The sequence below is a fragment of the Poeciliopsis prolifica genome, unplaced genomic scaffold, assembly GCF_027474105.1.
Source record: "Poeciliopsis prolifica strain line A6 unplaced genomic scaffold, Auburn_PproV2 SCAFFOLD003, whole genome shotgun sequence".
Lineage (NCBI taxonomy): Eukaryota > Metazoa > Chordata > Actinopteri > Cyprinodontiformes > Poeciliidae > Poeciliopsis > Poeciliopsis prolifica.
The window spans coordinates 6,877,734-6,893,592 of NW_026562378.1; the positions used below are offsets into that span (position 1 = coordinate 6,877,734).

Genomic DNA, 15,859 nt, shown 5'->3' on the forward strand with positions numbered 1-15,859 from the left:
CTGTTGCTGCAGCTCTCAAATTTTAACACGAGTAACCTGGCAGTATTCATTAAAATTTGAAAACTCACTGCTCTTTATATTGTTGTTGTTTTTATGTAAATTATTTATTATAAGACTGTATGTTTTAATAATGGCATAGCTCCAAAAGTTCAGACTAATTTCAAATTAAATGAGAGGTTAAAATGTTTAGAGAAACAAATCTCAGTCACCCTGGCAGTGTTGTCGTACTGCAGTAATGTATTTATACTTGACTTGAAGATCAGCCTGTTATCAATTACTCAGCACACTGAGTTTGTTGAAAACCAAGTTGAAGGCATAACTTTGAGATAAATAATAGAAAAAATCCAGAACAATCCTGTAGGGAGATGAAATCATGAAGAATTTCTCAATATTGAGAGTGATTGTACAAAGTCCCAACTTGGTTCTTGATCTGTTCCAATACAACTCGGCCCATATTCAGTAAATGGATCAGAGCAACTATTATTTTTTTAAATAATTATCAGGCATTTCTAGAGAATCTAGCATGATAAGGATAGTTAGTGAGGCTTTGAATGTGTGAATCTCCAAACGCTCAAGCATTTGGCATCCAGACAGTTTATTGAGATTCTCTTTTGTGCTTTTGAAGAATGTTTGGTATTTCTAAGGCTTTAGTCCCTTTTCTAATCCCTCTCGGCTGGAGGCTTGGATACGCGGTGACGACAGGGATGAAGAAAGTATTCGATCCTTACTTTCCCGGGAAGGATTTGGACGAAAGCAGCTCTGAACAAACTGACCCGTTTGGGGAGGTTTGCTTCAAACGAGCGATGGATGTCTATGAATCCAAGGACTTTGACTCAACTGAGGCTTTGAAGGACAGTACCTCGGACGAGCGTACTGTCTTTGGACAAACTAACCCGGCTGGGGAAGTTTGTCCTTTAAGTCATACAGTTGCCAGTCACAGCAATGTCACTGGTTTGAGAGCTATGACGGTAGACGATGATCTTAGGCGTGAGAGGACAGTCATAGCAAAAACTGACCCGACAGGGGAAGATTTTTCTAAGGTTGACCTCGAAGCCAAAGGTTTTGCTGAAGTTTTGGCTTCAGCAATTCCGGCAAAGCCAGACATGTCGTCGCTCAAAGGCACTTTCACCGGTGTCTTTGAATTACCGAGTTCTCAACGGGTCTCAGTGGGAAACAGAGTCGAGAGAGACATCACAGACTTTGGTTTGTCAAAAACCTTGGATTGTGAAGTCTCTGTTGTTATTGAGCTTAACTGTTCCCCGAACAGGGAAGCTCAATTAACAAACAACTCTGAGACCCAGAGACGTGTGACGTGTTTGTGACCGTTCCCAAAGACAAGGCTACCCCGGCTGGGGTAATTCTCTCTGGGAACGAGAGCAAAGTCTTTGGGGACAGCTTTCTCTCTGCTACTAAAGGGATAACCAACCCGGCTGGGGACGTTGACCTTTTGGAGCAGCAAGCTGGCTTAGACGTCCTGGTTGTGGTGAAGTCCGCACAGCAGGGTCTAGCTGTCATGGAAGACCCGGAGAACTTCTTTAAGTTCTCCAGCGTCTTCTCAAACAGTTGGATGAATACCTCATTTCAAACCATCCTAAACCTGAGCGTGACAAGGAGGTGTCTCGCTCGGGAAAGGGTGTTCATTGAGGCATCATCCATCCCCTGCTGTGCGGATCTTCTCCACTCTGTCGTCCGTCATCCTGGGAAACACATTTCTCCAGAAGAAATCTCCCCAGTTCTCAAGGAGCTGAGGGAGAGAAGACTGGTCTTGGGAAGAGATTTTGAGGTTTATTGAGGTCTTTGCTCGTCTGGCTCGACTCTCTTGTCTGGAAATCGGACAGGGAGTTGTACAGTGCAGGCAGCTGTACAACATGTGGAATGGACTACTTAGTGCGGCTCAGTAATGGCCCCCTCGTTCCACAGCCATAGATAATCCAACATCTCTTTTTAGACACTGGGTAGAGTTGGGGGTCACAACTATTTGCTCAGAATGAGGCTCAAAAGTAACACACAAACACTGCCTCACTGAAAACAACGTCCTGGTCTTTTTCCTACCACAGTCGGCCAGATGTAACGAGAGACTCAGAATCCTTCCCAACGCAACCATGGATGTTTCTGGAGAATGTGGATCGTCGGAAAACCACTGTCATCTGCCGTGGATCAGACCCTGCACATTTTTATACGTACTTAATACATGGATGAAGGATGAAGGCTGTTCATGTCTTCACTGCAGCGGCAGTGAAGACATGTTCAGAAGGGGCTTCATGTTTATGTACGAAAAGAGAACAAACTGAGAGAAAAACACACCTAATTTCTCCAGTCCCTCCTCCCGAAGATGATAAAAGTGCTTTCGGAGAGGAGCTAGTAATATCTATTTTTGTTGAAGATAATATTCAACATCATAAAATAATCGAGCATTTTGAGGCTGGAGAATGTAAGTGACTGCGACTTAAACATTCACAAAAATTTATGGGATGAAAGGGTGAAAAGATTAGACAGGTTTCTTGTTTGCAGGTTTCTCTCCGGGCGCTCCGGCTTCCTGCCATAATCTAAAATCACGACTGTTTGGATGATTGGCCTCAAAATTTTCTTTAGGTGTGCATAAAACATTAAAGTCCTGGGTTTTAATCCCCTCTTTCATAACCCTCTTTACTGGAGCCTTTATTTAAGAATAAAGGCTCAGAAATACATTTATTTCTGACATTTAATTACAAAATGGCAGAAACAAATTTTTTAATTACATTTCTTAAAGAAAATATCAAAAAGAAATTTTCTGCAGGTTTCTCTCCGGGCACTCTGGCTTCCTGCCACAGTTTAAAATCAAGGTGCTTGATTTTAGTCTTGATTATAAAGACTACAAACATATATGTAGTCCTTAGGCAAGACCCTTCAAGCTACTGCCTACCTCATACCATGAGAGATACTAAGTTGCGTAACATGCCGGCTCAGACGTCGCCCGGCCAAACAAGGTCTGCATCAGGTGTTGGGGAACCAGAGCACCTTGATGACAAACGGGCTACTGGAACAAGACGGAAATGGGCGAGAGATGAAAATGTGGATCTGTTGGAATGTTACTACTCAGGTAACCCTAATCAGAGGGTTACATGCAAAGACTGGGGAAGGAATGGTTACTTCGACATCCCCAGTGCTAAACAACTAGTAGCTCAGTGTTCCAACATCCGCAAACGACAACTGCTGTCACAACTTGAGATTGATGAGGTACAAAACAAATGCTATGGCAAAAAGGAGGAACCTGGATGTCAGAACTGTGGGGACTTAACTGCAATGGGGGCCAGCCGCCTAAAGAGATACACAAGGGAGAATGAATCCAGAAGGATTAACCGGCTCTTCTCCACTCAACCAGCTAAGGTGTACTCTCAATGGCAGGGTAATAACAACAGAGCAGACCCACCAAGGCTGGAGACTGAACAATACTGGAAAGGCATATGGGAAAGGGAGGCGTCCCACAACAGCAATGCACAGTGGTTGATCTCTCTACGAGAGGACCACAGCAACCTCCCTGAGCAAGCCCCGGTAACCATCACTGCGACAGATGTTCAAGAAAGAGTCTCAGGTATGAAAACTGGACAGCACCAGGGCCTGACATGATCCATGCCTACTGGCTAAAGAAACTCACTGCTCTCCATGAGCGACTGGCAGCCCAAATGAACCAGCTGCTACAAAGTGGGACTCACCCTGAATGGTTAACTGAAGGGCGGACAATCCTAATCCAGAAGGATCCATCAAAGGGTCCAGTCCCACCCAACTACCGACCAATAACCTGCCTCTCCACAACCTGGAAGCTCATGTCAGGCATCATAGTGGCCAAGATAAGCAAACACATGGATAAACACATGAGCATGGCACAGAAAGGTATCGGTGTAAATAGTAGAGGAGCCAAACACCAACTCCTCGTAGACCACACAGTTGCACAAGTGTCCATCGAATGTGATATATACCAAGGAGATGCTCTGTCCCCGCTACTGTTCTGCATAGGCCTGAACCCCCTCAGCCAAATTATCAACAAGACTGGCTACGGATACCGACTCAAAAATGGGGCCAACATCAGTCACCTTCTATATATGGATGACATCAAGCTGTACGCCAAGAGTGAGTGAGACATCGACTCACTGAACCACACCACCAGGATCTACAGCACGGACATTGGGATGTCATTTTAGGGGTAAAGCACCCATAAAACTGGGCTAGAAACGCTGGCAATATTTTCCTGTAATATCTAATTACAGAGTTATATTTTTACATTTCCCGTCAACATAAAATCTTTTAATACAAAAACGCGGTGGACCACCGCTGGAGTTGTTTTCTGCATAAATTCTGTCCAGTCTCTCTAATGCTGGGCATTTATTGATCCAATCATTTGTTTCTTTTCTTTTTTCAGTCTTTTTGTTGTGGATTTTCTGCTGTGTTTGAGATGACGATCCTGAAAGATTAAACAGTGATTTTGGAATTAATCTTTGAAACTCTTGAATAATGGTTTACGCTGTAAAGCAGACTTCAAAAGTTTTGGAAATAACATATAGTGCGTCTCAGATTGTTGGCACACAGTTAAAACGCACCTGTATTTTCTAAAACTGCTGAAACTTATTGATGGCCACATTCTCCAGTCATCGGATAATAATAAAACACATTTAATTAGCAGTGCCAGGTTATTACTTTTCCTCCTAAACCCAGTGGTACGTCAAGGATCCACAACAAACAGCTTTTATGCTTTGGCTTCATTTTGATATAATGAACAATGACAGTTTGAAATCCGATAAGTGTTTCTGTAGACTTGAGGGCAGATTTATTTCGCTAAATATGAAATCATTTTCACAACGTCATATTAAATTGGCTTGTCGTGGAAAGAGGGTGTTCTTTCCTTTTCTCAAGAGAGCAGAGATTTATTTGCTCTATTTTCATTTCACAGATTCACAAAAGGCCTTGTGATTGACATGGAAATATTGATCAATTAACAATTATTTTCTCCATTAGGATGCCCCAGTAAGTGTATTGGTTAAATTTTATTCGGCAGTAATAAATTTGGACATTTTGACTTGTTCTGGGTTTTTTTTTTTATTATTACTGATAATTGTTAAGAAAATGCACATCTCTTATTGCAGATTTGACCTCTAAATGAGGATGAATTTCCCCAACAGAGCCAAAAATGAAGAGCTTTGGATGACTGTGGGTGGGTTTACCTCTGTAAATAAACATGAGCGTCTCCCACAGGCACATGCACAGCAGGGGGTCCTTCACCACCAGCCGAGTGAGCCGTCCCGTCACGTGTCCATCCGACCGGGGCAAGTCGTCAATAATGCTGCCGTCCCAGGTGGAGAGCAGCGAATGGGGGCCTCCTTCTCGCTCCCTGCAGACACACCGTGACTGTGGACGTTCCCTGTCCCACGAGAGTCAGACAAGACGTTTTACAGCGACTCTACAGACAGGAAGCGCAGCTACACTAGAGCTCTTTAAGTTACCGCGAGCGTGTAAACATGTCTTCTACCTGGCTTTGGGGCCCAGAAGCAGCTGTCGGAAGTACGGGCTGACGGCACACAGCACGGCCGCGTGGGCCCACCCCAGTTCTTTCCCAGAATCCCCGGAGTAGAAGGCTACGTCGGCAAACTGCACGCCGCGCTCCAACAGCCACTGCATGTCCTGGGAGAAGCTGGACTCCTCCACTCGGATAGGAGGAAGACGAGCTGAAAGGACAGAGGAAGATGTGTCAAAGAAAGAAAACTGCAAGATAATAAACAATTCAGACTTCCCTAAACAACAAAAAGTGTGCAGCAGGGATGATGCAGAACAGACAGTCTTGTCTATCTCCACTAGTGATTCCTGCTTCTTTCGGCACAAACCTTTGGCCTGAGGGAGTCGGGGTGTGTGTGGACAAATAGCTTTCAACGCCAACAGAACATAGAAGTGTGATGGGAGGCCAAAGTCATGTTCAAAGGACGAAAGAAAAGTGTTTTACTCTTTGGATTATTGACAGTTTTAAGAAGATCCCGACTCAGATTGCCGAACTAAAATATGTACGACCTTTAGGAATGGACACAAAACAAACAGTGTCTTGCAGTAGTATTCATACCCATAAAAAAAAACTTTTTGTGTTATGTTAGGTTATAAGCCTACTTTTTTCTTTAGTGTGGTAAATCAATACAAAGTTGTAAGTAGCTGAAAAGTGAAAAAATTACATTGTTTCCAAATGTTTTACATCTAAAAATCTGATGCTTGTTGTGAATTTTGTATTGAGACCCGTTTACTCCAAAAATGAAACCTGGACAACCCAGAGAGCATGCTCTTCAAGAGACTGCCATATAAAAACACATGTCTTCAGTCAGAGGCGTCTTCAAATTCCCAGCAACACAGACTGCTACAGGAGATCCTTGAATAATATGTTAATATACAACATTTAGTGTCACTTTGGGATCAATAAAGTAATAAAGTATTTTTATTTTTTAATTTGAAAACCATTTAAACCAACTGCCTCCCAAATGCCTCTAGTAAGTAATTCAAGTTGACCCGTGTCTAGTGAATCAGAGCGCAGTATTGGACAAATGGCATCATAAAAACCAAGCAGATTAAGTTGTAAATGATACCCCAAGAACAGAGATAAAGATTTATTCATATTCATTTGTTGGAACGACAAAGTGAAAGTCTCACCTCATGAGCAATTAGGAATCTGAGCTAAGACCAGAAATTAGATTTTCGTAGGACGACTCCATCCACTTGAACTGAGGACTAAAATGTGTATAATTTATTATCAAAAAACTCAATAAAATACAATAAAGTTTGAGGTTGTAGCGCAAAGAATACAAAAAGATTACACCAGCACAGAAAATAATTGTAAACCGGCATTAATAAAACTGCACATCAGAAATACACTGACAAAAAAGACCAAAACGACCAAAGAAAAGGGAAAAAAAACAAAAGGATGGCCTGCTGTAAATAACGCATGATAACTCAGTGCTTTCAAATGTTATATCATAAAGTCAGATAGATAAAAATATGAGAAAAAAGGAGGTGGTGGAGCGAAAGAAGTACGGACGCCTCACAAATCAGAGTCCCATTACAATCCTATTCGTGCTGCACACTCACTAATTTGTACCTTGTTTTATTGCTGCTGTGATTTAGCCATGAAAACTGTGCAGTTTCTGAATCAGCGCTTGTCATATTTAATGTAAGCTGGGCCATAAGTTGAGCTAAGTGGAGTCAGACAGCGACCAATAAATCCAGCAGCACTAGCTGCCGTTCCTGGCAGGACGTTCAGCTCTCGTTACCATGTCAGATTCAAAGAGACGGCACAGAAAAGAGCGGCCGGATCAATGCTCAGCTCGAGTTTTACAGCGTGGTTTATGCCGAAGAGCTGCAGGTGTCTTCTTACAGAAGCACAGAGAAAAAGCCTCAAAAAGAAAACAAGGTACAGCTAATAGCGTCACGTCAGTCAAAAGCTCAATCATTTTACTTTCATCACTGAAAAAATATCACATTGTAGCAACATCCATAATGTGAAAAAGAGAAGCTGCTTAAAAACCCCAGTTTCAGATTTAATCGGACATCTTTCATCCGGCTGCAACAACACAGATCCAAACAGAGGAGAAAAATTAACATTAAGATAAGAGCGAAGTGGGGAAATCCGACTGTCGAGCTACAGAGCCTGGCTTATTACTTTGATGCTTTGCCACAGTAATCAAACTCGCTGTCTGAAAGCTGCTCACTGCATATTAATGTACGTAAATCTCAGAGTTGTAGCCTCTTTTGATCAGCACAGCCATTTATCCCCTACAGTTACGGTATTTTGGAGTTTTATTGGATTGGAGGCAGTTTGATTAAGGCTGCCATAGATCTGCAAGTGAGAAAATGTTGCTGCCAGAGTAGTAAATGAAATGGACGGACGGATTGATTGATTGATTTACTTAAATCTAATTTCTGGATTTTCAAACATCAATGCACGTTGTCATTTATTAACAAAAATAATTAAATACCTGGAACTGTAAATTTTCAATTGATCAGGTCAGAGAAGGGATTAGCATGTTTAATACTAACATTTTTTTTCTAGTTATTAAATGCATTAAAACTAAGAATTCCCTCCATTTTTGGTCCATTGACACATCAACTTACAACACATACATTGATGCATAAGAAAAACTTAAAACAAATACATGTATGATGGAAAACGACACTAACCTCAACCGTCTCAACAAACGAATTAAAACCATTTTGCAACAAGGAAAAGACCAAATCAAAGTGATAGCGAGAATTTGTTGTTGCATTTCATGTTTTCAAATTTATAGCATAAATGTATAGCAATAAAAACAACCCTACAGACTAGCCAAGCAAGATTTTTTAAACACTATGAGTAAAACCAGTCATTTCAATTAAAGATGTGTCAGACCCACATATTCGTCTCTCAGTCAACTCGGCGTTAACTCCGGGGACTCGACTCAGTTCAACTGATTCAAATGTCTGCAAAAACAAAAAGAAAGAACAAAAAGCAGTCCACCTAGCTCTTTTGTCTCTTTCCCTTTTTCCAGTTTGACCAGAGGAATATTGATCCACATGAAACCTTTGTGCTCAGCTCTTTTCACGGCTACGTTAGCTCCCGAAGAAACAATCCAGTCAGTCCACTGAATGTTCCCTAAACCCGCCAATAAGAGACTGAAAACATAAAGGGAGGACAGCAATGCACAAGTACAAGCTAGTTAGAACATGGAGAGCCTCCTTCATGAAGTGATGTAGTGTTTCTCTGACCTGGTTGCTCTAAGTGAGGAGGACGCAGCTCGTTCACTTTGTTCCCTCGCCTCTTGTCTGGCCTCTCTTTGGCTTTGTGTTTCAGGCACTGAATCATGAAGTACTCCAGCTGCACAAAACAGACAGAAAATAAAACTGTTAAGTCATCGATCCTTATCCTTAAAAATTCCTCTTTGCAAACAGAAGTGGACATAAGGGTTAAATAGGAACATTTAAAAGCCGTGGCGATTGGTGGACCGTTCTAAAGATCCGCATCGCCGCTTACCACGCTGCCAAAGTAGCGGCCGACGAAGACGTGGTTGAGAGAGGGCAGCTCCAAATAAGTGGCACCCAGGTCCCGGGAGAGCTGCAGACCTTCACTGTGCGGCACACAGCTGCTCCAGTCAGACGCACACAGTGGACACGTACACGGAGGTCCTTCATCTCAATGCAGAAAAGAAGACGCACGTCATCAATATTACATTACGCTTTTAAAGCCATGCAGGAGAGCGTGCTTGAGAACTTGAAGTATTCAAACTGTGCAATGACTTGCAGTTCGCATGCACAGATATCGACTTTTTCGCATCCAGATGCAAATGCATTTACTGGGACTTGGGGTGACAAAGGGAGACAAAGCGTAATTGTTGAAGGGAAGGAAAATAATACATGTATTTGTAAGTTTTAATAATGTGGTGTTCATTTATTCAAGACCCTTTAGTCAACACTCTGAAGGCATTTTTTGGTGCGTTTTTCCCAGCTTTCTTCTTCGCTCAGCAAGACTGCGCAAAGAGCATCTCCGAATATCACCGCTTAATTAGATCCTGTTCTGAACTTTTATGAGGCAACAAAAAACCCATGAATTTAGTTTGAGCTAAATCAGTGACGTCCAAAGTCAGTCTTCAGTGGCGGATATCCGGCATGTTTGGTTCAACACGCCACGTGACATGATGGTTCAGCGGCAGAACTTCTGCAGAACTTCTGATGGGATGAAGAAGTCGTCACAGCGTTTGAATCGGCCGTGTTGGAGCAGAGACGCGTCTCAAACGGGCCGATTAATCAGATTAATGCTGATGAGTCAAGTATGAAAAATAATAATCAATTAATTTATTAATCGATAGTTATGTTGATTTAATAAAAGGCTGAAAGAACAACATACTCATAGCAGAAGTTCAGCCAAAATTGTGCAAAAATAAATATGAATTTAGCATTTAAGGGGAAAAAATGTGTTTAAATATGTTCCACCAAAACTATTCAAATGACAGTTCACCCAAATTAAATCTTCAATTAAGTAGAATGTCCAATAATTAATCAGATAATCCAAAAGTAATCAACAGATTAGTCCTACAGTGTTTTGATGTTAAGTCAAACAGAAAGAGTTGAGCTTTTGAGAAATTTGTTTTGCTACGTTATTGTGTTTTTATGCAATAAAGTGTTTATTTTCTTATCTCAAAAAGGATTTGGACTATTTGTTTTCATTTTTTGATGTATTTCTAATGTATGTAAAAAGCCTCAAATGAAAAATCTGCAGAATGTGCCATTTTTTAAATAAAATTTCTTATAAATTTATTAATCATCAGAACAATCGGCAGATTAACCGATATCTAAAATATTCAATTGTCGCAGCCCAAACACACTTTTCAGATTTGTGTTTGTAAAACATTGTGAAAGCCACCAATCATTTTCATTCAGCATCTCTCTGCTTTTTGTTGTTCCATCATAATAAATCCTTGTGAAACACACTTCTAACGTGGAAAAAGAATAAAAAAGTTTAAGGCGCCTCAATAATTCAACAAATGGCTGTACAAGCAGTAGTCAATTTATACATAGTTTGACATTTTGCACTGCCTGCAACAATAAATTACAAAAAAATATCAGGAGAAAAAAAGTCATTACGATGCATAGGTCTAAAAAAAAGAAGAAGAAATGAGAAAAATCAGAAAAGCTCCATCACAACAGAGCGCTAAGACGTCATGTAAACAAACGGGTTGTTCAGGCTGCTTGACATGAAACATCAAAAAGATGAAATCAGCAGAAGCTTCAGGAGCAATGACCACCTTTGCACCGTGGCGTGCCTAGATGGAAACCGCTTAGACAGAACAAGACAGAAAATGGGATGGAGTGTCCTGAAGAAGAAAACGACAGAAGCGCACTGCACTAAAGGAGGAGCAAGCAAGACAGAATGAGCTGGACATACAGCCAGGGGGCGAGCTTTTGATAAATCATACTCCTAATAACCTGGAGGCATGACACGGAGATGGAGCTGGGTCGAGTGCGTGTGTGTGTGTCCACGAGTGAGGGCCAAGCGAGGTACGAGTGAATCTCTGACATGAAATGACTTGGCATATCGCTGTTACGAGTGTGTGTGTGTGTGTGTGTGTGTGTGTGTGTGTGTGTGTGTGTGTGTGTGTGTGTGTGTGTGTGTGTGTGTGTGTGTGTGTGTGTGTGTGTGTGCGTGCGTTAGAATGGAGGTTGGGAGGGGATAAATCTCTATGTGGTTCTCTGTTCATTACCGCCTAATAGATGCCTTAATGTAGGTGCAGCAGCTCTCTTTTGCCACAGCTGCACCTTAGGTGGTCCAGAGTCGAGTTGGGGGGGGGAACGCTCCGAGCTCAGGCTGTCATTCTCTGCAGTCTTGAGGGGATAGGGTGGAAACTCACAGCAGCCACAAACAAAAACACCAAGGCTCCGGTTCAAAGCTGCCTCCTCTCCTCTGCCTCTTTCTCCAGCAGCTCTCTGACAGATAGCAGTTCTCTTGTCTTCGAGCAGACGAGCTAAAAATACAACCTGCTGTGTTTGATGCGCTTGTTTATGGGATCTGGATTCAACAGTGGGTCGGTGTGTCTGCGGGAAAAACCACACGCAGACCCGCTAACGTGGCCGGAGTTCACTTAATATTAATGCCTAATGTATCGAATGGCATCCGGTCAGGCTGCACCCAAAGGCTTTAATCTCCTTACTGTGAGGAACACTTGGCTGCTGTTGCACTTTTGAGCTGTGAATATGTATTCTTGCCTTGCTTGCAAAACCTCGACCAAAAAAAAAAAAAAAAGAGAGAAAGAAAGAAAAAAGAAACTACAAACTGGATGTTTTGCTTTGGAGACTTTCCTTCGGGGAGACATGTGAGCCAACTGCCTGAAGGCAACGGAGAGCAGGCTTAATCATGAGCATCCTCCTCGTTGCGGGGAGGACACGCTGGAGGACACGAGACTCAGACGGCGAGTGCATTCACCCGTCCAGAAAAGCCTGATATTGTCCTGAAAACAAAATCAAGCGCTGAAGCAGAAGCAAGCTGACCCCAAAGTACTACAATGCCTTGTGAAAGTATTCGTGTTACATCAAATGTTTCCCGTTCTGATGCGCTAAACACTCCAAACTTAAATGTATTGTTTTGGGAGTTTCGTCTTGTTTTGATTGTGACTTTGACTGGGCCATTTTAACATGAACGTGTTTTGATGTAAACAAGGGATGCATGTTATCCGTTAATGAGTTCATCTAAAGGTGACTGACCTCATCAATCGACTAACGAGTAGTTCCATCTTTACATGATGTAAAGGGCTACGTTTTTCATACTATAATTTTTTTTTTAAGAAACAAACCAATATATTTTAAAAAAATTTTAAGTCAGCTGCATTAACGTGAGAACTTCATGAACATCTCAAGTATCTATATCCGTTTGGTCCTTTCTCTTTCCTGTCTCCGCCATCTTTGTTTCTGTATCAGCTGACTCCGCTTGAGGATGACCAGCAGCATCCTCTTCTGGCTGGAGGTCAAACTGCCACACTGAAAGCAGGTCTGAGCTGAAGTAATTAATCAGTTGATTGGAACTCATTTTAATCTAATAAACCATTAAATGACAATTATTTGCATGTCGAGTAATTACCTCTAATATAAACCATTCAATTGTTGTTCTTGCAACATGTTTAGGGTTGTTTTCTTAAAGTTGAACCACCAAGTGTTTATTAAGACCCTGTGCAGCAATACCAAATCACTGAGAGAGCAGAGGACTTTGTGTTTGGGTCCTCTCAAATTCCTACGCACCAGTGATGCATACAATGATGGCGAAAAATCTGAACTTGATCCTATCCGGACAAAAAGCACAAAAAAAAGGCAAAGCGCATGCTCACCATTCAGTCGTGCTCCAACAGCAACAAGGATGACTGGCACACCCCAGTGCCTCAGGAGAGGGCGGAGCCTCGGGGCGTAGCCATTCCTGACCTGCTGGAAGGCGAGCTTGTCCGTGACGGCGTATTTAATGACGAGGATGTCGGCCTGCTCGAGAACTTTCCGCACACTGGACCAGTCGCTGTCCAACAAGTCCTGGACAGTCAGAAAAATGGACAACAAGGATAAGAAGGAGATTAAAAGCTGACACATTAAAAGCAGCAAAGAGTTATATGTGTGTACTCAACAGGCAATATAAATCTCCCCTCAGAGAGCATCAACCTTTCCCCTCTAAAGTCTAAATGCCTCTGTGTGGTTAGCTCCTGGGACTTTACCCCCAAAGGACCCGCATAAATCTAGCAGCTCTAAACCAACCTGATTCAACTTAATAAACAGGCGAAAACACACACACACAGAGCTGCGGCCCATTGGAACATAATTTGGACTAAAGGACGCAGAAAATTAAACCGACACAATTACTCCTGATTTGGACTGACAGAATTACAATAGGACGTGTGCCGAGTCGCTACAAAACCACAACAGCAGAGCTTTCATTTCAAATTCATGTGCTACTTAGAACAAAAGGTCTTTCATCTGGGTTTTCTTGTGAATTGCATGTTAAAATAGTGTCCTCCAAGAATAGGGATGTTTTATAAAACCTGCAATCAGTGTTAGGGAGGTCTGGGAATATGAAAATAATGTGCTGCACGTCTTCTGAGAAGCTGAAGAAGATGGAACAGTAGGCAAAACAGCATGTCAGCGAAGAAACACACACTCTGTCATAAAGACAATGCTCAGAATGAAAATGTGCACCACTATTTTACGACATGTTTGGCATCGTTAAACGTCCCGCCTTCAATAAGTTGTGATTTAGAAGCTGCGATAATGACTCAGGTGGGTCTGTTGCGAGACAAAAGTCAACACACTTGTTGACTATTTTGTGTGAAGAAGGAGAAGAAAGGTTTTAAAAACGTTTTAGTCATATGGGATTTCCTATTTAGCTCCCCCGAGTCAACACTTTGCAGAACCACTTCTCACTGAAGCTGCACTGCAGGTCTTTTAGGGTATGTCATTGCCAGCTTTCCACTTCTAGATGATAAAATGTTTTCCTATTCTTCTTTGCAATATCTAAAGCTTAATCACAATGAACGAAGAAAGTCGGTTAAAAACCAACTTTCAAGTCGAACCGGACTTTGACTGGACCAACCAACGCAGCCTCTAAAAGGTTATCTCCCAGTATTACCCGATATTTAGCTCTAGGTTTCATTTTGGTATTTTGTGTCAGAGAATCTCTACTGATATGCTTTATGTTTTCTGTGTACTCTTCAAGGTTGGTGGCGCTCCACCATTGGTACAAAGGGTCTACTGGCTCTGGTGTAGGTGGAAGGCAACGTCTTGGCAGGCTTGCATTTGAGTCGTACTCTTCCCATGTGGGAGCATCGGACTGTCCGGAGCTCTGTGAGATGCTCAAAGCTTCACCTTGTCCCAAACTGCAAGCAGTTTAACGAAGAAATAATCTATCAAGGAGCTGATCGCTCTGTCTCTTAGCGCGGTTGTTTTCTTACCCAACTGGGGCAATCCCGAACCACCACCGTGACGTCTCCAAACACGCGTGAGGTGTACTCCATGAAGGCCGGGTTGTGCAAGCTGCCCTCCAGGTCGCAGGGTCCCACCAGCGCTCCGTGACCCAGGTAGCTCCACAGCAAGCCTCCCTGCAGCTGGCCCTGGCCCATGAGCTCCTCCCCGGGCCCGACTCCTCCGGGACACTCACTGCCCAAAGCAACAATGTGGATGGACCTGCCGGCAAGACAGCTGGGTAAAAGACTAAGTGGGAGCTTATTACTCATGTGCATCACGGAGACAGCGCGTCACCTGTTATGTCACTGAAAATGACAAGAGATGGAGCTCACCGAGGCCTTTCCGACACCTGAGAGGGCATGTGGTTCAGCGAATCAAAGAGTCGGACAACTGCTTTCAGTGCTCACCGTGCAGTGATGAATGGATTCGGAATAAATAAGGCATGCAAACAGGAGCATCGTTTCTCTGTGTGTGTGTGCCAGTGAGTTGCAGATGAACTTACATTGTGGTCGCCGCGGCTGTGTTCCGATGTTCTACGCTATGTGGTCACGGCGCGTTTCCACGCCAGTCTGCAGTCAGGCTCGCTTTTCCGCAATGAGCCGCCGATAATCCGTCTCTCATCGGTGGCTGGCCCCCCGGGAGCCCGGGCTGCTGCACGGGGGTTTAGCGCTTACTCGCATTTCCTCCCCCCCTCTGCCCCACCTCCACCTCCACCTCCGTCTCTTTAGTCATTCATAAAAGCGGAGCTCGGCACCGTCCCGAACCAACCGAGCGAGCGACCGCAGAGGCGCACCGGACAGCCCCGAGCCGGTGGAGCAGCGGAGTGGGTGAGAGCAGCAGCAGCGCCCATGGGCGGCCAGGCGAACAAGTTGCCGAGCAGATTCACGGCGGCGAGAGGGGCAGCAGCTCCGCGGCGCAGAGTCCAGACATGAGAATCCCCTCGGCGGCGGGAGCAGAAAGTCACGGGCAGATGTTCGGAGAGGCGGGGAGAGAGGAGCGGCGGAGGGGAACCGAGACGAGAGGGTCCGCGCCTGACTCAGCAACGCGCACGCGGACACATACGCCAAAGCGCGCGCCAACTCACACTAGCACAACGAGGCTGCCGACGTCCAGGACGCAGAGCTACTGCTTCGCTGTAGTTTGCTTCATATGTTCTCCTTTTTCTATTCCTTAACGAAGGTGAGCTTTGTCTTCAGTGGACCAATTGCTGCTGTCCTGCTTGTCCTCGCAGAGAATTAAACATTGGACACCGAAATGTTCGGGAAAATTCCAGAGTTGGTCCTGATGAATAAAGGGAAAAACTGTGATTTGTAATCCGGCATCATCTTTAGCCCCCTATCCAACACGAGGGCAGCGATGTTTTCAAGTTTCATTGCATTAGAAAAATGTCAACAAA

The 15,859-nt window shown here is 43.5% G+C and overlaps 1 protein-coding gene across 1 annotated transcript in view; it reads right to left on the reverse strand.

Moving 5' to 3' along the window:
- The window catches only part of rhobtb3 (Rho related BTB domain containing 3), a 34,681-nt gene extending 18,822 nt beyond the window's left edge, over positions 1-15,859 (reverse strand). The window contains exons 1-7 of the mRNA XM_055027111.1: positions 14,966-15,859; positions 14,451-14,682; positions 12,849-13,041; positions 9,011-9,168; positions 8,746-8,854; positions 5,501-5,696; positions 5,196-5,392 (exon numbers count right to left, since the gene is read on the reverse strand). Of these exons, the coding sequence (XP_054883086.1) occupies positions 5,196-5,392; positions 5,501-5,696; positions 8,746-8,854; positions 9,011-9,168; positions 12,849-13,041; positions 14,451-14,682; positions 14,966-14,967 (1,087 nt within the window). The 5' untranslated portion in view covers positions 14,968-15,859. The remainder of the gene's footprint in view (positions 1-5,195; positions 5,393-5,500; positions 5,697-8,745; positions 8,855-9,010; positions 9,169-12,848; positions 13,042-14,450; positions 14,683-14,965) is intronic.